The sequence below is a fragment of the Macaca fascicularis genome, chromosome 3 (assembly GCF_037993035.2).
Source record: "Macaca fascicularis isolate 582-1 chromosome 3, T2T-MFA8v1.1".
NCBI classification, from domain to species: Eukaryota; Metazoa; Chordata; class Mammalia; order Primates; family Cercopithecidae; genus Macaca; species Macaca fascicularis.
The window spans coordinates 170323334-170350553 of record NC_088377.1 but is presented as its reverse complement, the minus strand read 5'-3'; the positions used below and the strand labels follow the sequence as shown (position 1 = coordinate 170350553).

General features: G+C 56.6%; 4 protein-coding genes across 22 annotated transcripts in view; 2 read left to right on the top strand and 2 right to left on the bottom strand.

The window, feature by feature from the left end:
- Positions 1–15710, top strand: part of KCP (kielin cysteine rich BMP regulator) — a 37436-nt gene extending 21726 nt beyond the window's left edge. Inside the window, exons 22-40 of one of the 16 annotated variants that reach the window (XR_012432829.1) lie at positions 103–279; positions 2099–2184; positions 2433–2523; positions 2662–2744; positions 2842–2935; positions 4111–4314; positions 4513–4595; positions 5248–5368; positions 7482–7561; positions 7773–7872; positions 8413–8501; positions 8777–8879; positions 8970–9112; positions 9413–9585; positions 9669–9976; positions 10775–10939; positions 11703–12009; positions 14888–14974; positions 15050–15710. Coding sequence is in view for 5 of the 16 variants with exons in the window: in XM_045388393.3 (XP_045244328.2) it covers positions 103–279; positions 2099–2184; positions 2433–2523; positions 2662–2744; positions 2842–2935; positions 4111–4314; positions 4513–4595; positions 5248–5368; positions 7482–7561; positions 7773–7872; positions 8413–8501; positions 8777–8879; positions 8970–9112; positions 9413–9585; positions 9669–9976; positions 10674–10939; positions 11703–12009; positions 14888–15177 (2798 nt within the window). In the remaining 11 variants the exon portion in view is untranslated. Of the gene's footprint in view, positions 1–102; positions 280–2069; positions 2185–2432; positions 2524–2661; positions 2745–2841; positions 2936–4110; positions 4315–4512; positions 4596–5247; positions 5369–7481; positions 7562–7726; positions 7873–8412; positions 8502–8776; positions 8880–8969; positions 9113–9412; positions 9586–9668; positions 9977–10673; positions 10940–11702; positions 12010–12188; positions 12636–14887 lie in introns of those variants that run through there. The other 15 variants (XR_012432830.1, XR_012432834.1, XM_045388396.3 and 12 more) reach the window with 15 other exon arrangements.
- Positions 15711–16155: 445 nt separating this feature from the next.
- Positions 16156–20628, top strand: LOC102116117 (uncharacterized). 4 transcript variants are annotated; one of them, XM_074035963.1, is made up of 7 exons: positions 16156–16468; positions 16739–16893; positions 18521–18588; positions 18801–19943; positions 20027–20116; positions 20316–20407; positions 20492–20628. In XM_074035963.1, the coding sequence occupies exons 1-7, from the start codon at positions 16299–16301 to the stop codon at positions 20556–20558; spliced, it is 1785 nt and encodes a 594-aa protein (XP_073892064.1). In that variant the 5' UTR covers positions 16156–16298; the 3' UTR covers positions 20559–20628. The 4 variants fall into 4 exon arrangements, with proteins under 4 accessions (XP_073892064.1, XP_073892063.1, XP_065398611.1 ...); XM_065542539.2 differs by lacking the exon at positions 16156–16468 and adding an exon at positions 16475–16609; XM_074035962.1 differs by having other exon boundaries at positions 16468–16893.
- On the bottom strand, positions 17471–24486 carry SPMIP1 (sperm microtubule inner protein 1). The gene is made up of 2 exons (XM_015448020.4): positions 23043–24486; positions 17471–20906 (listed from the first exon to the last, which is right to left on the bottom strand). The coding sequence occupies exons 1-2, from the start codon at positions 23461–23463 to the stop codon at positions 20797–20799; spliced, it is 531 nt and encodes a 176-aa protein (XP_015303506.1). The 5' UTR covers positions 23464–24486; the 3' UTR covers positions 17471–20796.
- On the bottom strand, positions 24021–26981 carry ATP6V1F (ATPase H+ transporting V1 subunit F). Its single transcript, XM_005550725.4, has 2 exons — positions 26783–26981; positions 24021–24502 (listed from the first exon to the last, which is right to left on the bottom strand). Exons 1-2 carry the CDS (start codon positions 26938–26940, stop codon positions 24301–24303), a joined length of 360 nt encoding a protein of 119 aa, XP_005550782.2. The 5' UTR covers positions 26941–26981; the 3' UTR covers positions 24021–24300.
- Between the last annotated feature and the right edge of the window lie 239 nt (positions 26982–27220).

Genomic DNA, 27220 nt, shown 5'->3' with positions numbered 1-27220 from the left:
GAGATCTTGGACGCATAACAGGCCCAAGCTCAGAGCCTACAACTGCTGTGCTCTGATCCCTTTCTGTCCCTCCCCTCAGCCTCTCTGTCTCTTCTCTGAAAGGCTGTGAGTACCTGGGGGAGTCCTACCTGAGTAACCAGGAGTTCCCAGATCCCCGAGAACCCTGCAACCTGTGTACCTGCCTTGGAGGCTTCGTGACCTGCGGCCGCCGGCCCTGTGAACCCCCGGGCTGCAGCCACCCACTCATCCCCTCTGGGCACTGCTGCCCGACCTGCCAGGGTAGGGCCACACCTGCCCTTCCATTGCCCCTGCTGGGGTTCCCAGGAGTGCCTCTCTCACCGATTCCGCTTTCTTCCCAGCCCTCCCACTGCCTGTCTCTCCACCATACTTTCCTCTCACTCTCCGACTCCCTCACCTTTGATAGAGGTCCCGAGCAGGGCTGTGTGTTTGTGTGTATGTGTGGCTCTGTGTATGTGTGGCTGTGTGTGTGTGTTTGTGTGTGTCTGTATGTGTGTGTGCGTCTGGCTGTGTGTGTGGCTGTGCGAGTGTGGCTCTGTGTGTGTGTGGCTCTGTGTGTATGTGTGTGGCTGTGAGTGTGGCTGTGTGTGTTTCTCTATGTGTGTGTGGCTGTGTGTGTGTATGTATGTGTCACTGTGTGTGTGTATGTGTGTATCTGTGTGTGGCTGTGTATGTGTTGCCCTGTGTGTTTGGGTGTGTGTGTATGTGTGTGTGTGTGTGTGTGTTGCTCTGTGTGGGTGTATCTGTGTATGTGTGTGTGTTGCTCTGTGTGTGTGACCGTGTGTGTGTGTGTCTGTGTATATGTATGTGTGTGGCTGTATGTGTGTCTGTGTGTGTGGCTATGTGTATGTTTGTGTATGTATGACTGTGTGTATATGTGTGTTTGTGTGGCTGTGTATGTGTGTGGCCCTGTGTGTGTGTGTATATGGCTGTAGCTGTGTATGTGGGTGTGTGTGTGTGTCTGTATTTGTGTCTATGTTTGTGTGGGGGGGGGGGCTGTGTGTGTATGTGTGCGTGTGGGTGTGTGTGTGCTTGTGTGTGGGTGTGTGTATGTGGGGGGGCCATCTCTGTATGTGTGTGGGTGTGTGCACATCTGTGTGCGTATGTGGGGGTGTGTGTGGCCATGTGTGTGTGGTTGTATGTGTATGTGTCTGTGTGTGTGTGGCTCTGTATGTAAGTGTATGTGTGCCTGTGTGTATCTGGATGTGTGTGTGTGTGTGTATGTGTATGTGTCTGTGTGTATATGGGTATATGTGTGTATGTGGGTGGGTGTATGTGTGTGTGTGGCTGTGTGCGTATGTGTGGAGGGGGAGGGGCTGTGCGCGTGTGTGTGACAGTGGCAGTTCCGTTGATGGCAACTCTTCTGTTGCACTCCCCCCTGCTGTGTGTATGTGTGTATGTATGTGTGTGTCTGCGTATGTGTGTGTGTATGTGGTTGTGGGTGTGGCTGTGTATGTGGGTGTGTGTATGTGTGTGTGTGGCTGTGTGTGTATGTGTGGAGGGGGAGGGGCTGCACGCATGTGTGTGTGACAGTGGCGGTTCCGTTAATGGCAACTCTTCTGTTGCACTCCCCCCTGCTGTGTGTATGTGTGTGTGTGTGTGTGTGTCTGCATATGTGTGTGTGCATGTGGTTGTGGGTGTGGCTGTGTGTGTATTTGGGTGTGTGTGTGTGTGGCTGTGGTTGTGGGTGTGGCTGTGTGTGTATCTGGGTATGTGTATGTATGTGGGTATGTGTATGTGTGTGTGTGTGTGGTTGTGGGTGTGGCTGTGTGTGTATCTTGGTGTATGTGTGTGTGTGGCTGTGGTTGTGGGTGTGGCTGTGTGTGTATCTGGGTATGTGTATGTATGTGGGTATGTGTATGTGTGTGTGTGGCTGTGGGTGTGGGTGTGGCTGTGTGCATATGCGTGGAGGGGGAAGGGGCTGTGTGTGTGTGACTGTGGCAGTTCTGTTGATGGCAGCTCTTCTGGTGCACTCCCCGCTGCTGTGTGTGTATGTGTGTGTGGGGAGGAGCTGTGTGTGTGTGTGACAGTGGAGGCTCTGTTGATGGCAGCTCTTCTGTTGGACTCCCCACTCTGCCAGGATGCCACTACCATGGCGTCACTGCTGCCTCCGGAGAGACCCTTCCTGACCCACTTGACCCTGCCTGTTCCCTCTGCACCTGCCAGGTGAGGCAGCCCCTTTGGGACTTTGGTCACCTTTCCTCCCTTGATCCTCTTCTCCGGCCAGGAAGAGGCTGTCTCCTCCACTCAGGTGGCAAGGGCTACACTCTGCCCTTGACATCTCATGGGACAGGACTGGGCTCAGGTCTCCCGGGCCAAGGGAGGGTGTTTGGGCCCCTGCAGGCTCAGTAGGGTCTCCAGCCCTGGGGAAATGTGCAGCCCAGTTGAGGGTGTGATGGGCCTCTCTCCCCTAGGAAGGTTCCATGCGCTGCCAGAAGAAGCCATGTCCCCCAGCTCTCTGCCCCCACCCCTCTCCAGGCCCCTGCTTCTGCCCTGTTTGCCACAGTGAGCTGCCTTCCTCGTGCCCGGCCCCCACGCCCTTCCCCACCTCTGCCTCCCTCTTCCCTTCCTGCCAGGCCTAAGGTTGGGCTGAGCAGGGCAGGGTGGTACAGGCCCTCCACCCAGGAGGTATGTCCCCCACAGGCTGCGTCTCTCAGGGCCGGGAGCACCAGGACGGGGAGGAGTTTGAGGGAGCAGCAGGCAGCTGTGAATGGTGTCGCTGTCAGGTATAGCAGGAGGTGGGAGGCATGGAGTGACGGCTGGACCATAGCACCTCTGGGGCCCAGCCTAGGCAGCAAGTCAGTATCTCTGCATCTCCTACAGGCTGGCCAGGTCAGCTGTGTGCGGCTGCAGTGCCCACCCCTTCCCTGCCAGCTCCAGGTCACCGAGCCGGGGAGCTGCTGCCCTCGCTGCAGAGGTATGGCTGCCCCCAGCCCTACCCCTTGCTTCAGCCCCTTGGCCCTATGTCCCTCTGTCCACCCCATCTCCCTCCCCTCAGCCAGCTCTTCTCCCACCTCCCTGCCCCCACAATTGGCGCTTGCATACACCCTTGCCACCTTTAGCTTCTCCTACCTCTTCCTGTCCTGGACTGCCCAGACCATCCCTCTTCCAGGTGCTGGTTAGAGTTCCCTCAAAGCTGCCTCTCTTGGTTTGGGTGCAGCAGCTCACACTTGAAATCCCAGCACTTTGGGAGGCCAAGGCGGGAGGATCACTTGAACCCAGGAGTTTGAGGCTGCAGTGAGCTGCATTTGCACCACTGCGCTCCAGCTTGGGCAACAAAGAAGACTGTCTCAAAAATAAAATAAAAAGCTGCCCCTCTTTCTAATCACACCCCATTCATCATCATCATCATCATCAAGATACCTGACATTCACTGAACAGGTAGCATGTGCCAGGCCCTGAGCACTTTACGTGTATTATCTCATTTAATCAGCACAACAACCTTACCAGATAAGTACTCTTATTCCTCCTATTTTACAGATGAGAAAGTGGAGGTACAGAGAGGTAGAGAAGGTGGCAGAGCCAAGATGGGCACTTGGGCCATCTGGCTCTGAACTTGAGCCTTTCTGAGCCTGCCCACTGCCCCTCACCCCACACACTGCCCAGCCTGGTGGTGTTTCTACAGAACCACAGAACTGTCATAGCATTTCACTTGCTCTGTGAGGGAGGCAGGACAGAGGAAATCCCCATTTAACAGATGAGGAGACTGAGGCTCAGAGAGATTGAGTTATCTTGGGCACACAGTTAGCAATGGAGCCATTCACCTGGTCCACATGCATTCATGACACAGCTGCTACATGCCAGGTACTGTGACCGATGTGGGCTGCACTGGGCAGTGCCCGCTGCCTGGAGCTTGGTCTTCAGAGCAGGCAGGAACAGAACAGGATTAGAACCCAGGTGTTCTGAACCCCACCCAGTGCATTTCCCCTCCACAACAGACAGGAGTTCTGCCCCATCCTTTCTTCCTGCCAAATCCCTGCAAACCCACTACTCCTGGCGCCATGTGCCTAGCTGACCACTGAGGGTGGGGGGCTAGGGGCAGACGTCCAGATCTCAACCTCCAAGCTCGTCCCTGCCCACCTTGCACCACAGGCTGCCTGGCTCATGGGGAAGAGCACCCTGAAGGCAGTAGCTGGGTGCCCCCCGACAGTGCCTGCTCCTCCTGCGTGTGTCATGAGGGTGTCATCACCTGTGCACGCGTCCAGTGCATCAGCTCTTGCGCCCAGCCCCACCAGGGGCCCCATGACTGCTGTCCTCGATGCTCTGATACTGGAAGCCTGGGACGGGAGGGAAAAGGCAAGGAGGGAGCCCTGGGCCCATACCTCCCTGCCTGTGCTGGGCTGGGTGGCAAAGACAGGTAGTTGGAGAAGTGGCCTCCATCCTTGTGCACACTCCACTCCCTGGGGTCAGGGGGAGGCTGGGGACAGAGGACTCTACCCCGGCCTCGCTGCCAACCTGAAGGCCCCCTGATCCCGTTCTGCTCTCACCCCAAAGACTGTGAGCATGAGGGCCGGAAGTACGAGCCCGGGGAAAGCTTCCAGCCTGGGGCAGACCCCTGTGAAGTGTGCATCTGCCAGGTAGGTGAGGGCTCAGTGGAGGGGCTAGGGCACCTCGAGGGGTGGGGAGTGGGCAGCATGGGATGAGGCCCAGCCAAGCTGGTCACTTCATGGAGCGGGCACTCTGGGGGCCAGACAAGTGTATCCCTGTGGCCAGGAGACAAGGCAGGGCTGGGACCAACAAGGCCTGGAGGCCTGGGTTTAGACAAGGAGCCCACGTTCCAAGTGTGCAGGAGGCCATGGGTGGTCCCCCTGCTGCAGTGCAGGGTGAGTGTGTATGGCCGGAGAGCCACCTGGGACGTGACTAGGGTTGTGGAGATTCTATTTGCAAGGCCCTGGAAGGGCTTGGAGCAGGCAAATGACATCACAGGCCAGGGGACTAAGCCATGGGCCTGGGGAGGAGGATGGCATGAGCCTGCTGGAGGATCAAAGGTCACATGAGGGCTCAGGCCCAAGTGACTGAAAGGAGAAGGAGACATCGTCTCGGAGACTAGGGCATGGGGTGAGGAGCATGTCTAGAAGACTCTGAGTCTCTCTTCAGCCTGGAGTTCAGGGCCCAAGATGCGTCCCGGAAGAGGTTGCAGCAGGCAGAGGGAGGGGCCGGAAGTCCTCGCCAAGGGCAGCTCTGGGTTTTTGTGGCCCGGGACCCACCGCTGCTCACTCATTCTTGTAGCCACAGCCTGAGGGGCCTCCCAGCCTTCGCTGTCACCGGCGGCAGTGTCCCAGCCTGGTGGGCTGCCCCCCCAGCCAGCTCCTGCCCCCTGGGCCCCAGCACTGCTGTCCGACCTGTGCCCGTGAGTACAGGGATGAGCCTGGTACTGGAAGCCTGGGGCAGGAGGGGAAATGCGGGGAGGAGGCCCTGGGCCCACACCTGCTTGTCTCTGCTGGGCCGGGTGGCAGAGACAGGCAGTTGGAGAAGTGGCCTCCGTCCTTGTGCACACCCCGCTCCCTGGGGTCAGGGGGAGGTAGATGAGATATGAGTTATGTATTATGCCACCCCTCCACCAGCCCCAGATTTTTCCTGACTCCAGTGGACTGTTCTGGAACCCCATGCCAGGCCGGTGAGGGCTGCACCATCCCTAGGGGAACTGGGGAAGCTGGCAGGGACCCTTTGCCTCTCCGCAGCTGAGTGCAGTTTGTGGAGCATCTGGCCAGCAGGTGGCGCTGCAAGGCGACAGTTGTGCTGAGACGTGAGGACAAGACAGGCAGTGGGTGGCCCAGTCACAGGGGTGGGCGAGCATTTTTTTTTTTTTTTTTTTTTAGAGTAAAGATTTATTAAGATTGGGGGGAAAAGTAAGTAAAGAAACAGTTTTATTTTTATTACAAATATTGAAAGATGGCCAATTTCTGTCTCCTGGATTTAACACTTGTGGTTTACTCAACACAGCCATTTGACATTTGTTGTGAAGGGAAATTTTTTCTGTTTCTGGTTCTATACCAGCACTGAAATGATAACCTACCTTTGCAATACAGGTGAACGTTAGTTATCCTTACATAGAAAAAACAGACCAGGGCCAGTAGCTCACGTCTGTAATCCCAGCACTTTGGGAGGCCGAGGCGGGAGGATCACAAGGTAAAGAGATCGAGACCATCCTGGCCAACATGGTGAAACCCTGTCTCTACTAAAGATACAAAAATTAGCCAGGCGTGGTGGCGCATGCCTGTAATCCCAGCAACTCGGGAGGCTGAGGCAGGAGAATAGCTTGAACCCGGGAGGCAGAGGTTGCAGTGAGCCGAAATTGCGCCACTGCACTCCAGCTTGGTGGCAGAGTGAGATTCTGTCTCAAAAAAGAAAAAACATACTCTTTTAAAATGATAATCCTCCTGTTTTCTCTAGCTTGGTTTTTTGATTTGGGTTTTGGGTTTTTTGAGACAGAGTTTCGCTTTGTCACCCAGGCTGGAGTGCAGTGGCATAATCTCAGTTCACTGCAACCTCTGGGTTCAAGGAATTCTCCTGCCTCAGCCTCCCAAGTAGCTGGGATTATAGGCATGCACCACCACGCCTGGCTAATTTTTTGTGTTTTTAGTAGAGATGGGGTTTTACCATGTTGTCCAGGCTGGTCTCGAACTCCTGAGCTCAGGTGATCCTCCTGCCTCGGCCTCCCGAAGTGCTGGATTACAGGTGTGAGCCACCACGCTGGCTTTTCTGTTTTTTTATTTTTTATTTTTTATTTATTTATTTTTATGGTGTAAGACACTAAAATGTACGATCCTAACCATTTTTTAAGTGTACAGTTTGTGGTATTAAATATGTTCATAATGTTGTGCAGCCATCCCTGCCATCCAGCAGGGAGGTCAACACTTGCTTGGGGGTTCTTCAGGAGAAGGGAGGAAGACCAACATTTATTAAGCACCTACTGCATGCCACACACTGTACCTGGTGCTCTTAATAAAGTCTCTCGCTTTGTTTTCACAGTTACCCAGTGAGGGAAGTATTAATCTCTTTTTACAGATTAAGAAACTGAGGCTCAGAGAGATGGATTAATCTAACCTAATGAGCACAGGCACTGAGTGCTGGCATCAGGATTCGAACTCGGGATGCCTGGCTGTGTGCTTCCCTGCGCTGTTGTAGCCACACTGTATTACAGATAGCAGGAGGGAGAGCAGGCCACAAGCTGGCCATTCTTAGTGACCTCAGGCTAAGGAAGCCATGCTTGGTCTGTTTCTAGTCACCTTGCACCCCTACCGGGCCCCACATAACAACCTAGCAAAGTTTCTTTGCAAACGTGTGAACGTGACTGAATTAAAGAGAAAGAGAACTTGTCCTCCCCGGAGTCAAGGTGCTGGGATGCGGGTATGCCCAGGAGTTCAAGTTAGAAATCTGGGGACACGGTGCGTGGGGACAGCTGGGATTTCCAGCCCTGTGCCCCTTTTTCTGTCCCCCACTCTGGGTTCTTGTCTTCACAGAGGCTTTGAGTAACTGTTCAGAGGGCCTGCTGGGATCTGAGCTAGCCCCACCGGACCCCTGCTACACATGCCAGTGCCAGGTGAGCCCTCCTGCCTTGGGGACTCACAGAGCCCCTCTTCTTCCTTCTCTGTGGGCTGTGGCTGCCCCTCCTCTCCCGCAGCAGCTCCGGGGCTCTCCACTCACCCTGACATTTGCCCACTTGTCCTGACTGTCACATCATGACTACGCCTTACTCCTCCACCAGCTCCCTGAGATCCGCCATTCTCTACCTCTTGTGTTCACATGGGTAGGACCTGACATGGCTCTGCATCCACCAAACCTGTCCTGAGCTCAGCTGTCCCCTCTCAGAGCGCCACACTCCCCCTGGGAGCTGCTGCCCCGTGTGCCAGGGTAAGTGCCCAGCCCTGGCCTCCACCCTCAGAGAGGAGCCCAGGGGGAAGACAGGAAGGGGAGATATTCGTGGGTCACGTGGGCAGTCCAGGGTTTGTACTCGGTTTTTAGAAAAGAATACAGGGTTCATTCTTTTCTAGAAATGGAGGGGGGCTGTTCTTGAGGTGGGGAAGAGACCCATGAGGCAGGGGGAAGCTGGGATGAAGCCTAGATTCTCAAGGTCTGGCCTGATGCCTCTCAGGAGGCTTGGGATCTCCAGGCCCATGAAGAGGGCATTGCACTACTGAGTGGGCAGCCGGCCCAGAGTGGGGTTCCAGCCTCTGGCCCTTTGGGCTCCTAGGACCCTAGAGACATCCCCAGCACTGATGTGAGGCCTGATGTCTAATGGGCCCTGTGGATATTGGTTGAAGAAATCAACACCATCAGGGTGGTAGGGAAATTGAGTGGGTGCTTTCCTGCCATGAAATGCGGGGTAAGCTCCGAGGAGGGAGGATACAGCTGGAGGGACAGTGCCTGCCCATCCCATGTCTTCCTCCTCAGAATGTGTGGTGGAGGCCGAGGGCCGGAGAGTGGCAGATGGAGAGAGCTGGAGGGACCCCAGCAATGCATGCATCACCTGCATCTGTCGTGTGAGCTGGGGTGGGTCTGGGAGGGTAGAGGATCTCACAGATGGATAAAGGGAGGAGTGTCCAACACTCCACCAGCAAATACGGGGTCTTTAAGGGGCAAGAGCATCCCTGCACCAGGGCACGGAGCCGAAGGTTGGATTTCATTCTCCACTTGAACTGTGAAGAGTGTATTGTGGGAGGGGCAGGCAGAAGTCCATGCCCAGATGCCCCCAGAAGCATGAGGCCAGGGACTCCGGCCCTGCAGAAAACCCCAGAACAATGATGTCTGTCCTCAGCGGGGCCATGTGGAGTGCCACCTCGAGGAGTGCCAGGCCCTCTCCTGCCCCCATGGCTGGGCAAAGGTGCCCCAGGCCGACAGCTGCTGTGAGCGATGCCAAGGTGTGCAGCCAGGATGATGGGGGAGGGGGTAAGTCAGACCTTCTGGGCATGTGGGAGGGGCAGCTGACCTCCCAGCTCCTATCCCTTCAGCTCCCACCCAGTCCTGCGTGCACCAGGGCCGTGAGGTGGCCTCTGGAGAGCGCTGGACTGTGGACACCTGCACCAGCTGCTCCTGCATGGCGGGCACCGTGCGTTGCCAGAGCCGGCGCTGCTCACCGCTCTCGTGTGGCCCCGTGAGTACCGAAATCTAAGGAGGTGGGGAGGGTCAGGGTGGGGGCACATGGTACCACCATCCTGGTGTGATCAGGCATCCGAGAGGGAGGCTGGGCTCCTGCAGCCAGCTGGGAGCTGGGGACAGTGCTGTTCCCAGTGCGACCACAAAGTGGTGCCCTGACCTTGCTCGCAGGGAGCCCGGGCGCTGGAGTCCTGGAGATCCCTGGAGACTCCTGGGAGATGCTTGGTTTTCTGGGAGGGTCTGCGAGAGGCATGGCCGGGAGGGTGGCGTGTCTGACAGTGTCTGGGGCTGAATGCAGGACAAGGCCCCTGCCCTGAGTCCCGGCAGCTGCTGCCCCCGCTGCCTGCCCCGGCCAGCTTCCTGCATGGCCTTCGGAGACCCCCATTACCGCACCTTCGACGGCCGCCTGCTGCACTTCCAGGGCAGTTGCAGCTATGTGCTGGCCAAGGACTGCCACAGCGGGGACTTCAGGTGTGCATCCCCCGTCTCTCTTCTCCCCAACCCCTACACCCAGCCCTGCTGACCATTGGCACCTGGGACTTTCCCGCCCACAGTGTGCACGTGACCAATGATGACCGGGGCCGGAGCGGCGTGGCCTGGACCCAGGAGGTGGCGGTGCTGCTGGGAGATGTGGCCGTGCGGCTGCTGCAGGGCGGAGCAGTCACTGTGAGCAAAGCCGATGAGCAGAGGAAGGTGGATCCCATGCTGTCCACCCATGTGCCTCGACATCGCCCCTCCTCCCACCTCCTTTATCCTCCAGGTGGATGGGCGCCCAGTGGCCTTGCCCTTCCTGCAGGAGCCACTGCTGTATGTGGAGCTGCGAGGACACACTGTGATCCTGCATACCCAGCCCGGGCTCCAGGTGCGGCTCCAGGGCGAGTCTGGATGGGCTGCCTGCTGGGAACTTCAGTCCTGTTTAGGCCTCTGTATCTATAGGGGGGTGGGGATGCCAGCTACCTCCTGGCCAAAAGAGGCCAGGAGTGGGGTGCAGGGCTGTGAGGGGAGGTGGATCAGGGTCAGAGATCTCCTCGGGCAGTCAGAGGAGTTCTGAGTTCTGAGACTGATTTCTAATCTTGACTCAGCCTCTTAGGTCACCAACAGCCTCCCCTGGGCCTCAGATTTCTCATCTGTAAAGTGGGGAATGGGAAGGGTCAGTGGCAGTGGGGAGGATGTCAGCTAAAGTCTCCTGGCGGGTGTCTCAGGTTCCTTCCAACCCTCATGTGGAAGGAGTAATTTGCCCCCTGCGCCCAGCAAGAAACACAACTTGTAAATTCATAGAATAAGGGTATACACTTCTAATCTGAACCCTAATTGTGCTTTGTCCTCTGCAAGGCCGGAATGCCCATGAGAAAGTGAATCCCTGGAAGGGGGTTGCATTTCACGTGGGGCCCAGTTGAGGGATGGCGGCAGGAGAAGGTGCCCTCATGCAGGAGCTGTGGGCAGCTCCTCCTGTCATCTGTCTTTGCCCAGGGCTGGCACAGAATGTATCCACTTGGCCTTGGCTAGGGCTGTGTTTCTTCCAAGGGGAGCCTCCATCTGTCCATTCTCCTCCCCTGCAGCACTGGCCGCGCTGAACACAGTGCCTGGGGCCATAATGGACCCTGAGCTTCTTCAGGCCCCTGTCCTTACCTGCTCCCCAGTCCCAGGCCTCTTCACACAGGTGCTGTGGGACGGGCAGTCCCAGGTGGAGGTGAGCGTGCCTGGCTCCTACCAGGGCCGGACTTGTGGGCTCTGTGGGAACTTCAACGGCTTTGCCCAGGATGATCTGCAGGGCCCTGAGGGGCTGCTCCTGCCCACAGAGGCTGCGTTTGGGAATAGCTGGCAGGTGAGTGGCACAGGAACCGGAGATGGGGGTTAGGGAAGACGCAGCTGAGCATGAGTCTCAGAGCAACCCTCTGGCATGGAAAGCGGGGAAAGGGAGTGAAGTCACACAAGATAGGCTTTTGGGCTTTCAGGGAGGTGTGTAGGCTTCTTGACTGTCTTGGTGCTGGAGAGGTAGGGTGGCTTGTTAAAAGAGGCCTCGTTGGCCAGGCGCAGTGGCTCATGCCTGTAATCCCAGCACTTTGGGAGGCTGAGGTGGGTGGATCACCTGAGGTCGGGAGTTTGAGACCAGCCTGACCAATGTGGGGAAACCCCATCTCTACTAAAAATACAAAATTAACTGGGCCTGGTGGTGCATATGCCTGTAATCCCAGCTACTCAGGAGGCTGAGGCAGGAGAATCGCTTGAACCCAGGAGGCGGAGGTTGCAGTGAGCCGAGATCACACCACTGTACTCCAGCCTGGGCAACAAGAGCAAAACTCTGTCTCAAAAAAAAAAAAAAAGAGGTCTCGTCACCTGAACCCCCAAGCCTTGCTTTGCCACTCACTGGCTGTGTGACCTTGAACAAGTGCTGACCTACTCTGGCCTTGGTCTGTCCATCTATAAAATGGGGACAAAAAGAAGGTAGACAGTACTTCCTTTGCGTTCTTTTAGGGAGGTTTTGGGGACTAAAGCAAATGACTGGGTGGGAAGTGCTTTGAAGAGCATGGCATGCAGAGGCCAGCTGCCAGTGGTGCTGTCACATCAGGGCTGCTCTCCCCACCCAGGTCCCAGAGGGGCTGGGGCCTGGCCGGCCCTGTTCTGCAGGCCGAGAGATGGATCCGTGCCGGGCAGCAGGTTACCGTGCCAGGCGTGAGGCCAATGCCCGGTGTGGGGTGTTGAAGTCCTCCCCATTCAGTCGCTGCCATGCTGTGGTGCCACCGGAGCCCTTCTTTGCCGCCTGTGTGTATGACCTGTGTGCCTGTGGCCCTGGCTCCTCCGCTGATGCCTGCCTCTGTGACGCCCTGGAAGCCTATGCCAGTCACTGTCGCCAGGCAGGAGTGACACCTACCTGGCGAGGCCCCACGCTGTGCGGTGAGGGGGTGATGCCCACTGCAGGCTGGGGGAGGGTCAGCACAGAGAAGAAGGGTAGCCCGGAGGGCTCAGGGCGGGTCCACGGTGGATGTGACGAGTCTCGCAGTGGTACGCACAGCTACTGGGGCAGTTTCAGGTGCCTCGGTAACCCCGCCTCCCACTCCCCCCACCCCCCACAGTGGTAGGCTGCCCCCTGGACCATGGCTTCGTGTTCGATGAGTGCGGCCCGCCCTGTCCCCGCACCTGCTTCAATCAGCATATCCCCCTGGGGGAGCTGGCAGCCCACTGCGTGAGGCCCTGCATGCCCGGCTGCCAGTGCCCTGCAGGCCTGGTGGAGCACGAGGCCCACTGCATCCCACCCGAGGCCTGTCCCCAAGTCCTGCTCACTGGAGACCAGCCACTCGGTGCTCCGCCCAGCCCCAGCCGGGAGCCCCAGGAGACACCCTGAGCCAGGACAGTGCCTGACCAGGGTTCATCAGGCCAGGAGTCTCCCCTTGGCAAGCAGTTCCCACCCTGGTCAGGGCTGTGGAGAGAATGCCCTGCCTGGACAGTGGAGCCTGGGCCCCTGCCCTGCAAAGACCCCTGCTGTGTTGAGTCACAAGCAGTAAACTCTAGGCCTGCCCGAAGGCTTCCTTGTGTGTGTGTGTATTTCCTCCTGGTGCTGGAACAGAGGCTGGGCTGCCAGGAACATGGGGTCTAGTGATCAATGGCCCCAGAATCACAGCACCATGCACCCTCCTTGCACCTGCATGCCTGGGCTGCCCCACCCAGCCACTCCCTGGTGCTGTCTGGGAAACCCTGCAGTGGTAGGAGGAGGACCCTGGTGCCCTGGTCTTAGCCCTGTGCTCATTCTGTGTAGCAGGCATGATGCATGGCCCCATGTGGTACCTTCTGTGGATCCATGTGGGATCCTGCAGGGGCTGAGGAACCATGGAGAAGGGGCTGCATCAGAGAATGTCCTCCCCCTTCCTTGTGGCTGGGGGATACTGAATGTGCAAGCACCTTCTGGGCCACTCCGAGGGCTAGTGACACAATGCCTGGGGTGAGAAACAGGAGAAGCAACAGACCACAATGCAATATGGACATGTGCCTGCGTGTGCACACAGAAACACAGAAACACACACAGAAACATACATCCCTCAGAAGCCCAGATAAACACATGCAATGCATACCTGCCTGCCTTCACAACCACACCCACCCCAGGCAGATGTGTGGGCAGTAGACACTGGCAGCGTGTGAAGACGTCACTGTAGGGAGGGAACATGGGTTTTGAGATAGAAAAAGTCCAGAATTCAAGTTTTCTTTGCCGCCTACTCTGTGACCTTGGTGTTTTAGGGACCTTGGTCATGAGGTCAGGGGACTCCATCCTCATTGCTCCCTGATATTCCAACAGGGAGTGAAGGGCTTTGTGCTCAGGCAGGGATGCAGGAGAGTGCCGGGTTGAATTAGAGGCCACTCAGCCTGCTTGCTCTTTCATTGAGGCTGTTCTCTCTTCCAGCCAAGAGGAGGGTCTGCTCCGTTCTCTCATGGAATGGGGACAAAGTAGCCAGCAGGCCAATCTGCTCACAACAGGGCAGGATGTAAAGATGGCAGAGCTCCTGCACTCAGCCCCTCTTCTGATTAGATAACTTACATGACCTGTCTATTCATCTGTGAGGTGAGGATGATAATAATAAGTGTCAGGGAATGAACAGTGACCCATGGACAGCACTTACTAGGTGGACAGCATGGACAAGCATGTGGGCAGTGCTTGCCGGGGCAGGGCCTCTTACCACTCGCCTCTTGCTGATGGATGGCCTGGGCTCCCAGGACCATGTCTTCCCAGAGGGTATCACATCCATCCATCTCCAGATGAAAAAAATGCTGCTGCATGTTAAGACAAGCTATTCTTTTTTTTTTTTTTTTTTCTAAAGACACAAGGTCTTGCTCTGTCACTCAGGCTGGAATACAGTGGCATGATCACAGCTCACTGCAGCCTTGACCTCCCAGGCTCAATCAATCCTGCCATCTCAGCCTCCCAAGTAGCTGTAACTACAGGCACATGCTACCACGCCTGGCTAACTTTTTTTTTTTTTTTTTTTTTGAGATGAGGTCTTGCTATGTCATCCAGGCTGGTCTCAAATTCCTGGGCTCAAGCCATCCTCCCACTTCATCCTCCTAAAGTGGTGGAACTGCAGATGTGAACCACCACACTTGGCCTAGGAGAAGTTGCTTTCTGAGTCAGTCTTCTTACCTATAAATTAGGGATAATAATAGAGCTTACTTCATAGAGTTGCTGCAAGAAAGGATTATATGTATGAAGCGTCTTCATCCTGGCACAAGCTAAACTTTGGTAGCAGCTGCTATTGCTACCCATATTGGGCATATTGTATGACCAAATAATGCAGCTGTGAAGCTGATGTTCAGATGTACGCGTGTACAGTATATGTCAAACAAATGCTCGCTGGGGGCTGTAAACAAGCATATGCGTACACCTCCCTCTCTCAGGGTCACACTGCTCACTCCATGCTGCCACCCCTAGGGCCACAAAAACCGTCTCCTGAGGCAGGCCAGAGTCTATGAGGCTTGGCTGCGGTCCAGCCGGGACTCAGATGTCAAGCCCTGCATTATTGAGATCAGAGCCTTTGTCCCTCCTTGCTCCTGGCTCTTGGTTGCCTGTCCTCCGTTTCCCTCCAGACTTTGCATGGCACAGGCAGCCACTCCGGGGGGGCTCAGGGCTCCCCTGTAGCCCCAGGCAGGCCTTGGCTTTGTACCAGTATCTCTTCCGGTGCCCCGCAGGTCCAGGCCAGCTCCGGGCTGCACTTTGGCAGGTGAGGGAGGGGCACTGCCTTAGAAGGAAGGAGACAGCCGGGGACCTGACATCACCTTGCCCCTCCAGGTGCAAAAGGGCTGCGGGTGTCCCCCGGGGCTGGAGCTGCCCCTTGTGCTGCTGCAGATGGAGCGGAGCCGGCGGGCCCAGGAGCAGGTAGGGGCTGGCTGGGGGTGTGGCTGAGGCCAGGGTGGGTGCCCCCTCACGCCTTGGCACCCCATCTTCCTGCAGCTCCTGTGGGACTTGGAGCTGCTGACTGGTGTGGAGCTGGGCCTCTTCTGGCCACCCCAGGCCCAGTTTTTCAGTCCGAGGGGCCAGGCCCAGCATGCATGGAGCCAGCACTGTCAGACAGGTGGTAGCACGGGTGGGGACCCCGAGCAGCTGGTGAGTGGGTGAGGGGGCACGGCGGGGACAGAGGTTCTGGGGACACTGGGGCCCTGCTGTGGTGAGGGCAAGTAGAAGGGGCACGGTTTTGGAGACAGGGCTGGGTTCGAATCTCCATGCTGAACCCCCTGTGGGCTCTGAGTCTACCTTTCCTCAGCTAGAAAATGCCCATGAGGCCGGGCACGGTGGCTCACGTCTGTAATCCCAACACTTTGGGAGGCTGAGGCGGGCGGATCACCTGAGGTTGGGAGTTTGAGACCGGTCTGACCAACATGGAGAAACCCCGTCTTTACTGAAAATACAAAAATTAGCCGGGCATGATGGCACATGCCTGTACCTGTAATCCCAGCTACTTGGGAGGCTGAGGCAGGAGAATCGCTTGAACCTGGGAGGTGAAGGTTGCAGTGAGCTGAGATTGCACCATTGCACTCCAGTCTGGGCAACAAGAGCCAAACTCCGTTTACCCCCAACTCCCCCGCCAAAAAAAAGAAAGAAAGAAAGAAAGAAAACACCCACAAGAAGAGATCTTTCTCCAAGGGCTGTCAGGAGGAACAGTGGACTACGCCTGGCACACAGGGCCTGCACTTCCAGGCAGGCCGTTATTCTCATTCCACAGCTAACGACTGTCTTGGTCAAATCACCTGTGTGGTGATACCTGGAAGCCTTTCCATGTGACCGCCACGTGGGAGGAAAGCAGCCTGGCAGGGCCCCAGAGAGCAAAGGCAATGAAGTGTGCCGCTGAGACACAGGCGCCCACAGCCCCAGCCGCTGGCCTCTCCCTCCAGGGCTGCAGCTGGGCTGAGACTCCAGGAGGGGGTGCTGTGGTGACTGGGCCCAGAACAGAGTGGGGAACTGGGAATGTGGGTCCCAGTCCTGGCTCAGCCAGCAGCTGTCTGAGTCACTTTGGGCAGGTTAGTAGCCCTCTCTGGGCCAAGGCACCCTCAGCTGTAGCAGGAGCGGGTGTTCGTGGTGCAACTTAGGAAGGGTTCAGCCGACATTGCTGGAAAGAACTGTGGTCTCATCTGAGACTCAACTGGGAGGAGGGATCCGTTTCCAAGCCCCTTTGCGTGGAGGGGAAGTGGCGGGCACAGAGGGTATGAATTCCAGGAGGCAGGGATCATTTAGGGGCCATCTTAAAGCCTGGCTGCCACACTGGGGGATGGAGCCATGTGGACTAGGTTGCCCCCAACCCTTCCAGAATTCTAGGCTGCACCTTCTACCCCAGGACAGGGACTCCCTGAGCCAGAACCATCAGCTCCTGGAAGGGTGAGTCTCCCTGGGGAATCCTGCCTTTCCCTCTGTGAACTGGGCTCTTTCTCTGTCACCTTCTGCAGTCCTGCCAGTGCCCTTCGTTATGCCTCCTGGGCTCTTAGTTGCACCCATGGTTGCCCCACGGCCCCTGGAAAGGTTAATCTCCAAATTCCAGCTCCCAGGATCTGGTGATGGGGGAGGAGGGAGGGCACTGGGGGCCTCAAGTGTTTGCATGCTGGGGTGGGGGTCTCTGGAGACTGGCAGGCAGACTCCCTCCCATTCCAGAGCCCATGGGCCCAGAGAGGTGCATCAGAGGCAGCCCTTGAACTCCTGCAGGGGGCAGGCGGGAGACCCATCATCGGCCCCAGATCTGGGTGAAGCCGGGAGTGGTGCAGGCCAAGGGTGGGAGAGCCCTGGAGGACCTGCAGAGCCCACACGCGGTACGTTGTCAGACAACTGGGAGGGCAGGGGCAGCCAGACTGGATTGGGATGAGGCAGGAAAGTTCTCTCCCCAAGTCCCAGGACTTCATTCTTCACTCATTCTTCATCTCACACTTCCTGATGGAGTGCCAGGACACCCAGCGATGGCAAGTAGGTTTTATTTGATGTGCCAATTCCACCTGGTTGGTACCAGCTGTCTCAGGCAGTGCGTCCAGTAGGATTCTGATGCTAAACTGGGGTTCAGGGGAGAAAGTTCAGGAATGAGCATCACTGGCTGCCCAGGGACGAGGGAACACAATACCAACTCCAGGCCGCCTACTTGCCACCCTTCAGCCAGGCACAGGCCACCTCTTTGCCACCCTTCAGCCAGGCACAGGCCACCTCTTTGCCACCCTTCAGCCAGGCACAGGCCACCTCTTTGCCACCCTTCAGCTGGGCACTGGAGATATACAGAGATCAAGGAGACTGGGTGCCTGTCTTTAGATCACAGGCTAGAAACAGCATGACAATAAACAGGCAGTGGAATGGATACTATGAGCCTTGAGCCTATTAATTTAAATGAAACAGACTCTCAAATTGTTAAATAATAGATGTAGCAAAGCCACAAGCTTTTTATTGTTCCACCATGCACATGAGAGAGAAGAAAACTGCCAATAATTATTTTCTGATTGACAGAGAAGTTTTTACAAGTATTTTGAGAAGACAGGGATATATATCTTGAGAAGACAGGGCTATCAATTATAACATTACCAGAGAAATAAATTTTCTAGTAAGACAACCGATGAGAATTAGAGGTGGGAGGTTGGAGGTTGTTTTTGCAGTTTGTGGCAATTATTTCTAAAGGCCCAGGAGTCTTATAAGACTCCTTTGTTCAAACAACTCTTTGAAAGATGTGTTTTCACAGAGAGTGCACCCATTTGGTTACTGTTATGAATATTCACACGTCTGATATTGCACAAGAGAACAAGATGCAGTATTCTTGGGAAAGATCTCAATTTCAGACCTTATGAAATCCCTTTTAACCAGTTTTATGGATGCAGAACAGCGCTCCTTCTTCCACAGCTGCAGGGGAGCGGCAACACATCAGCTCTGTTTTTAGATTTCTTTTGTTAATTATGAACACTTGCAGTTTTTAGGCCAGCCTCTGGCCTAAAATTTCATCTTGAATTTCCTTTGATTTTGCTGTCAGAAACAAAGAAAAGGCTAAGGGAGGTTTCTTCTAAGTACGAGTAAAAAGTAAGATGCCCAGAGCGGGTTTCTTCTCTGGGCCTGATGGGCACACCAGGACAAAGCGGGAGGAGCCGGTGCTGAGGGACCCAGGCGCCCAGCACCGTGACCCTTCTCACTCCCAGGCCTCCCGTGGTGGTCTTGAGGAGGAGGCTGTGCAGGTCCCTCTGGAGTGGTCTGCCTTGGCCGGGAGGATGAGAAAGATGGGGTGGGCTGTTGGCAGGCACACATGACAAATAAGTGCGTGGCTGGCTGATGAACTGTGACAGCCTGAGGTTCAGACAGCGCCCTCAGGGCACCCCTAGCCATGTGCTGGGACTCCCTAAACTTCCTGGCTCTAGTCTAGGTGGACTGTGCATGAGGGGACATGAGCTCCCAACACCGGTCTTTCTTCCTCAGGCTCCTTACAAGAGCTGAACCCCACTACCAGGAGGAGCTTTGGGGTGCCAGGCAGCTCAGAGTACAAGGTGAAAAGGTCAAGCGTCTCAGGTTGGGGATGGCAGGGGTGGGTCTGCGTGGGAGGAGGCTGCTGGGGTGAGGGGGAGGCTTTTCAGTGAAGCACCTTCCACACTACATTAAATGGCTTTGACAAATTCAGGAATCAGGCAAGGGCTGGCCCCTGGGGTCGGGTCTGCAGGTTCCCTGTCAAGCCTGGGCCCAAAGTGCTCTTCCTTTCCAGGACCTGGCCCAGAGGGAAGAGAGGAGTGAGGCAGAACCTGAGACCCAGGAAAGAAAGCTCACTCCCAGGACCCCTGGGCCAGGGGACCTGCCCTCCCAAAACCTGCCTTCCCAAGATGCCCTTGAAGAACTGGGCTGGAACCCGCACCTGGGCCAGGAGAGAGCAGAACTTCAAAGACCGCCAAGGATGGACACCCCTCAGAGTCTGAGAGAGGAGGACCCTCAGGATCAGAAAGCAGAGACCCCTCAGCATAAGAGAGGGGAGGCCTCCCGGGGCGAGATCAAAGATGCTCCTCAGCGTCAGAGGGTGAAGACACAGAGGGGCCAGAGCCCAAGGGCTCCTCAGGGTCAGAGGGAGGAGGCCCCCCTGGGTGAGAACACGGGCGTTCCTCAGAGTCGAAGAGAATTTAGTCCTAAGTGCCAGGGAAAGGCGAGTCCCCAGAGTCTGGGGAAGATGCTGCGGTCTTGGGAAGGCAATATCTCACAAGCCTGGGAGGTGGCTCCCGGGGAGGCCACTGTACAGCTCCCAGAGGAAGGCGGCTCCCGGAGCCATCAGAGGGACTCCTGCGGGTCCCTGAAAGCACAGACTCCAAAGCCTGTGGGCAGGGAGAGCCCAGACCTCCGGAGAAGGACTACCGCGATGATGCAGGGCAGGATCAGAGGCGAGACACAAAAGTCGGCACCGGCGGTGGCAAAGCTAGGAGTCGCCCAGGAGGGGGCGTGGGCTGCGCTTCCCACCCCGAAGCCCCCGGCCCGGCAGCTGCTTCCAGGTCGCGGAGCCGGAGCTGTGATGCCAGCGACCCTGCGCGCCAAGGGATCCGGGCAGCAGGGGCTCCCCGGGGGTCTCCGGGGGCCTCCAGACCCGGAGCGCAATCCGCACGGGCTGCAGGGCCCTGGAGTGGGCCCCGGCCCGGGAGAGCAGGAGGTGGGCCAGGCTCGGCTTCCGGGTGCCCTCCGGGGTCGGGGGGGCGGTCCTGAGCGTCCCAAGGCCTCGAAGGCCGCGTGGCGGGCGCCCCTAGGCAGGGCCAAGGCGCCTGCGGGCTTGAGCGCGGCGCAGCAGGAGACGGCTCTGCAGCGGCTGCTGGAGCTGCACAGCGCAGCCAGGTGGCGGCGCTGGCGGGACCGTGAGCAGCAGCGGCTCCGGGTGCGTCCCCACGCCGGGATTGGGGCCTGCCTGGGGCGGGCGGGGCACCGAGGGGCGGCCGGACGCTGACTGCCCCTCTGCAGGTCCTGGAACGCCTCCACATCGCCAGGAACCGCCACTGCCGGGTTCACCCCGTGGGGCTCCCGCCCTGCCCGGCTCAACTCCCGCCACAGGCAAGACCCCCAGAAGGCGGTGGGGCCACAAGGAACCTGCACGGGGCAGGGGCCGAGCTTGGTGCGCCCGGGTCCCTTTGAAGTGAGCGCACTGCACTCTGGCAGTGACTCGGGCGGGTGGGGCGCGAGGGGCGGGTGTGCCAGGTGCTGCCCCGCCCGCCCCACTGAGCCGCGGATGCTCAGCGATCTGCACCGCCAGGAGGACGCGACTGGGCGGCGGCGCGCCCTGCGGGAGCAGCTGGAACAGATGCATCGGGAGAGGACCGGGCGGCTGCGGGCCCTCGGGGCCAGGTGAGGGGCGGGCAAGGAGGCGCGTGGCGGTGGCAGGAGTCCCCTTTCCCTGGCCTCCGAGATGACAGGCCGCTCTCCCCGCAGGAACACTCAGAACTTCCTGGAACTACTGTGTTCCCCTGGTGCTGCGGATCCCGTGCCTGCAGAGTAGTGCTCGCCCTTCCCAGCCCCCTCTGGTCATTGCTGGGTACTCAAAGGGATGATTAAAGAGATGAGGGTTACGGAAAAAGCAAGAGGGCAACTTTTGCAGGTCAGATAGTTTCAGAAAGGCCTGAATGCAGCCTCAGGGCCAGGGAGCGCAGAGGGGCACAGACACACACAACAGCTTTGCCCCACCAGGAGGCCTGTTATTTCTTCTTCCCTCCCCTAAGCCCACACCTGGCCCACCGTCAGAGGGCCAGGTCTCGGGGATCAAGCAGTGCGAAGGCCCCGTTCTTGCGGAAGAATGACTCAATGCGGCACATCTTGCAGGAGACCAGTTCTTGCTTCACTGGGGGGCCTGGGAAAAGATGTTAGAGGCCAAGCATGGGTTCCTGAGGGAAGGACACACAGAGCATGGGAGCCCTGTCTGTCTGCACAGCCCTAGGAATCCGTCAGTGGAGTAGCCACTTTGTGGGAAGAAACGGAAAATGCTTTGGAGGCATGGGAGCTACCTGCAAATACTGGGAGCTGGTTGGAGGCCAGGATACATACAGCAGCCATCTGCCATCATTACCCCAGCTTCAGGATCCTCTACCTGCCAGGAGGGGAGCCACCCTAGCCTGCTTGTCACAGGGACAGACTGTGAAGAGATGGGACTTCCTTCTGTCTCCTGCTCCCCCCTTCTAGGGCTTGCCTCCTGCTTTTGTTAGAAAGTTATTTCTCTGACTTTCCCTTTAGGGGCCTGGGGGAAAGGGATGTTTGGAGGCAAAATCTCAACTGAGTCAATCCCCAACCATCCACCTTTTCTGCAAGACACTTAAGCAGCTGGAGAAGGACACAGGGCCGAGGAGTCTCACTTGACATTCATGAGCACAGACAGCAATGGGACGTGCGGCAACATCGCCCAGCAGCCCTCTCTGGCACATGCCTGTTCCACACCTTTCCTCTTCATCTCTGCTACTCCACTGCCTGAGCTCGGCTCCCTCCCCACTGATGGCCTTGACTCAACCTCACAGAAAAAAGACTCAGCCCAGATGGACAGCCTTCCTGCCTACGCCATCCCCTACCAGCCTCTGGCTCAGCCCTCCTGCCCCCACTCCCATCAGATTCCAGCAACTTGAGCTCCCTAGGTGATCTCACGGATTTAAATAGCACCTATAGGCCGGGCAGTGGCTCACACCTGTAATCCCAGCACTTTGGCAGGCCGAGGTGGGCAGATTACGAGCTCAGCAGTTGGAGAACAGCCTGGCCAATATGGTGAAACCCTGTCTCTACTAAAAATACAAAAATTAGCCAGGCATGGTGACACGTGCCTGTGTAGTCCCAGCTACTTGGGAGGCTGAGGCAGAAGAAACTCTTGAACCTGGGAGGCAGAGGTTGCAGTGAGCCGAGATCATGCCACTGCACTCCAGCCTGGGTGACAGAATGAGACTCTGCTTCAAAAAGAAAAAAAAAAAAAAAAGCACCTATATTCAAATGACCTCCGAATTTGCATCTTCAGCTCTGACTTCAATCCAGACTTATAGAACAGTCACCCTACAGACACTTCAAGCATAACATAGGCAAACACACATGACTAAATAGGACCTGTTCATGCACACTCCAGCCCTGACCTCTCCCAGTCTTCCCTGTCACTGCGGCTTTAGCTAAACACCTGGGTGATTGTTCTCTCTTCCCCTTATTCTCACATTCTATCCATGGGTGAGTTCCACTGAGTCTTCCCCCAAAACATCCTGAATTGATTTCAGCTCTATTGCTGATTCCTCAGGCCACTACCACAGGGTAACAAAATAGATGCCCAACTCACGTGCCAGATTCTACCATTTCCCCTGAAAAAGCCACTGCCTACATACAGGTCAGAGTGACTTTTTTTTTGAGACGGAGTCTTGCTCTGTCACCCAGGCTGGAGTGCAGTGGCATGATCTCGGTTCACTGCAAGCTCCGCCTCCCGGGTTCACACCATTCCCCTGCCTCAGCCTCCTGAGTAGCTGGGATTACAGGCACCCGCCACCACGCCCAGCAAATTTTTTGCATTTTTAGTAGAGATGGGGTTTCACCATGTTAGCCAGGATGGTCTCGATCTCCTGACCTCGTGATCCGCATGCCTCAGCCTCCCAAAGTGTTGGGATTACAGGCGTGAGCCACCGCGCCCGGCCCAGGGTGACTTTTTAAAAGGTTCATCAGTGTCACTCTTGAAACCTGCTTAGAACCCTCCATCAGCTTCCCTGCACACCAAATAAAATCCAAACCCATCCTTATCATCTGGCTGTTGGCCTCAGGTCCTCAGAAAGGCCTTTCCTGAAAATCCAATAAATAGCAGCACATGGCCGCTGCCTCCCCGCCCACCACCACTCCCTAGTTCTGTGGCACATGTTGACACTTCTTGGTCATCTCCTTGCTCTGTTTATGGTCTGGACCCTTCACTAGGATGCCCACTCCCTAGGACATGGCAGGTGCTCTGTCTTTGAGGTGATTTCCAAGAGGTTGGGCTCACCCAGCTGCCAGCCGTATGTGAAGCTGGTGGTGACGGGGAAGAGGTATCGCGTCTCTGGCATGTCCAGTTTTCGAGTGTTGAGGTAGCGGTAGCGCCCCTGGAAGTCGTGGGAGATGCCTTCATACAGCAGGGCTCGGGTGACAGGTGGTACTGGGTACATTTCTGACTGAAAAGGAGCCTCTGGGACAGGGCTGGGCGCCTTGGAAGGGGCTGACTTGGGGGCGGGTGGGGGTGAGAGTGGGGCTTTGGGGTGCAGGGTGGGCAGTTTGAGGGGCAGGCGGGCTGCAGCCTTAGCCTTCTGCTTGGCCTTCACCATCGACCCATACTTGCGGTACCATTCACAGCGCAACATCTTTTCCCTCAGATATTCCTCCTTCCAGAAGTTCTGCCGTAACGTGTCTATGTTGAGCTGCCGTGACATGGTGGCCAGGGAAGGAGTGGCACCAGGGTGGCTGCAGCTGAGGGGTGAGCACAGCAAGCAGAGTGCTTCTGATGGTGAGTGGCTGCCCTGGCAGTCACCTAGCAACCGTGCCTCACCTCACACAGGGCCAGGGTTCTACTTGCTGTGCCCCCAGCAGACCCCATGAACCCGGCTTCCTGAGGCAGCCTGGGGCCAGGGCCCACTGGCTAAAAGCCCTGCTCCCCAAACCTCCCGCAGGGCCCACGCGGGATCTGGCATCAGAGGCTTCCAGGTTTTGTGTGCTTTCTGCGTCTGTCCTTTGGGTCTGGCCCCCTTCCCAGCCCAATGCTGAGCAAGGTGGGGGAGGTGGGGGCTGGGCTCAAGCTTCCTCCCAATCCTTCCCAGACCAGAGCTGGTCTTCTCTGATCCAAGGACCAGTCCTTGAGTTCTGCCTCCCAGCACGATCCTCCTGGGCCAGCTCTTCTATGCCTGTCTTTGGCAGCACCTTTTTCCATCCTTGCCAATTGAATCTGCCCCATGGCCTCACCCCACACATGTACTTTCCAGCACCCAGCCCGTTTGGAGAGAAGCAAGAATATGACTTTAATTTAACATCAACAATGACACTGTGTAACAGCACAGGGAACAGGTAGTGGAGGGAGATGGTCAGGCTTCCTGTTCCTTAACCAGCTTTAACAGCAGAGCCCCAGCAACCTAGAAGTGCCTCACCTAGCCTCTTAATGGAGTGGGAATGGGCAGGGAATTGGAAATCAGAGGCTCAAAAAGTAAAGAAGGCTGATGGCAAGCCTGGGGAGAGGCCTGGAAACGAGGGAAGGGCTGAGGGCTGTGAGGAGTCCCCTAGCGCAGGTCTTCAGCAGTGAACATGCCCCTGGCCCTGCGCAGAATGGAGTCCTTGGCGGCGTCATATGGGTGCTCCTTGGAGGGGATCTCCAGGACAGCGGGGATGGAGTGCTGGTGGGCGTCCAGGGCATGCCGCACCATCTCTGCGATGTACTGGTTGATGAGGATGATGCCAATGTCATCCCGGTTTAGAAACTGCCTGTGGGGAGAGATGAGACGGGAGTCTAGGGCAGCTCTGGGGGCTGCCTTCTCTCTTGCCTCCAAGTTGTTGGGCTGGGCAGTGGAGGAGAATGAGTGTGACCCAGAGGGCACAGAGGACAAGGAGAAAGGCGGCCACGCTCAACCCTATGTCAACTCTACCAAGAATCAATTTCATCCCAAAGCGGAGGGTCATGCTGACTAGGGTTGGCTTCTGCAACGCTGCCTGAAACGCTTCCAAGTGAACTGGTAATGAAAATTAGGGTGCACACTGGTGTATTCAATATGCAGTGATGGTGTCAGAAAGGGGAAGGATAAGATTATATGTATACAGATCCTTTTTTATGTGCAGATACTGAAGGCCGGGTGCAATGGCTCATGCCTGTAATCCCAGCACTTTGGGAAGCCGAGGCGGGTGGATCGCTTGAACCCTGCAGTTTGAGACCAGAATGGGCCACATAGTGAGACTCCCATCTCTACAAAAAAAAAGAAAAAAAAATGTGTACATATATACAAAAAATTGGCTCGATGTGGCGGCATGTACCAGCTGCTTGGGAAACTGTAGTCCCAGCTGCTTGGGAAACTGTAGTCCCAGCTACTTGGGAGGCTGAGGTGGGAGAATCACTTGAGCCTGGGAAGTCGAGGCCACAGTGAGCTGTGATCACGCCACTGCACTCCAGCCTGGGTGACAGGAGTGAGACCCTGTCTCAGAAAAAAAAAAAAAAAAAAAGGACACATTAACTTTTAGAAAGAAAACAAATTAATTTAAAAATAGGGCTGATGAGACCACTGAAGGCCTCAAGGTCTATGCCGATGAGGGTGGTGGAGGGGTCAGAGGGAAAGTCTGGCATGAACCAAGATCACAAGCTAGGAAGAGGACACTCTGATGAAGGAATCATACTTTCTGCCCAAAAAGAACCTGGCCTCGTGATCCTCCTCTCCTGTGATCACCCACCCATTCATTCGTTTATTTTTTTGAGACAGGGTCTCCCTCTGTCACCCAGGCTGGAGTGCAGCGGCGGATCTCGGCTCACTGCAACTTCCGCCTCCCAGGTTCAAGCAGTTCTCCTTCTTCAGCCTCCTGATTTGCTGGGATTACAGGCACCCTCCACGATGCCTGGCTAATTTTTGTATTTTTAGTAGAAATGGGGTTTCACCATATTGGTCAGGCTGGTTTCGAACTCCAACCAGCCTGGCGGGTGGAACTCAGGTGATCCACCCGCCTCGGCCTCCAGAAGTGTTGGGATCACAGGCGTGAGCCACCGCGCCCAGACTCATTCATTTATTTACTGGTTAAAAATTATTTACTGAGCACCCACCCCCCGCCAGTCTCTGGGTTAGATTTGATCTCTGAGGTCCCTTTTGATTGGAAACATAAAAAATTCTTGAAGTAAAATTTGTCCTTCTCCCATGGTAACTTGGGTCACTTTACCAGACAGCTTAGAGATCGGCAGGTAACAGCCTACCAGGTCAGGAACTACCTAATACACCAGGCAGCAGGAACCAGTCTCAGCCGGCAGCCCTGGGCTGGACTGTTTGGGGGGAAACAGGTGAGTGGTTTATTCCTGAGACTTAGTACAGCGAACCTGAAGAAGGGGTGAGAGATAGAATAGGAGGCTGTTATCCTCAATTCAGGTCACCAGGACCCCTGGTGGATTAAAGGCATGTCTGCGCCCACACTCTGACCTAAGGCAGGGAGTGAGGGCTTGAGTGCAAGGTCTTAGCAGAAGGCTCTCACAGTCCTGACATTTTCTGCCTACTGTGCTCAAGAGCAAAGGGAAATTCCGAGGCCGACTGAGGAGAGCTGTACAGAGTGTGTACCTGGCTTACCAAAGGCAGAAAGGGTTAGGATTAGGTTCAAATTCCAGGTCTGCCTCTGCCCACTTGTAACTTTAGTGTGTGCCTTAACCTCTCCAAGCTTTAGTTTTCTCACCTGTAAGTAGGACAAAATCACCCCTGCCTTACAGGACGACGGTGAGCCTGTAAAGGAGGGGAAAGCAGAACAAAGCCCGAGCCCACTGCCTAGCCCGTCACGAGCTCTGTTCCCCTTCTTTCCTGACACACGATCATGTGAGGTGGGGAGCTCGTGGACCTGATACAGCGTCGGTGCCACCCAGCCCCAAACGGGAACTTGGGGCGCGGCGGCGGGCGGGCGGACTTTCACGACCATCCCCTAACCCCCGTCCGGGCCTCACGCCTCGGTCCCCGGGCCGCCTCCACCCTCGCCCCGCACTCCACCAGGCAGCAGAAGGGCCCGTTCAGGCCTCGCGCGCTACCGTACCGGAAAGTGTCTTCGATTTCATTGATTGTTGTATCCTTCTCCACCACCAGGAAATTGGGGTGGCGGTTCTTGTTAAGCTCCCCTATGCCGCCCAGCAGGAAACCAGTCACCGTGTCCTCGTCTCCGATGACTGCGATGAGCTTCCCCCTCCCCGCCATCCCCGCTGCCGGGCAGAGCTCACCCGAGAGCACCAAAAGCCGCCGAAGCCCCGCCTCCGCCGTACGGCTCCCCGTCGGCCCCACCCCCCTTCGGGCATGCGCAGTTCTCCGAGCTGCATTCCGGGACATGCGCATGAACAGCAACACGGCCTCCATGTGAATACGCCTGCGCCATAAAGACAGGCCCGAAGCAGGGGACTACGATTCCCAGAAGGCTGCGCGGCACCACCTCCTTCGCGGGCATTCATTCGTTCATTCACTCTTTCCTTGGTTCATTCGT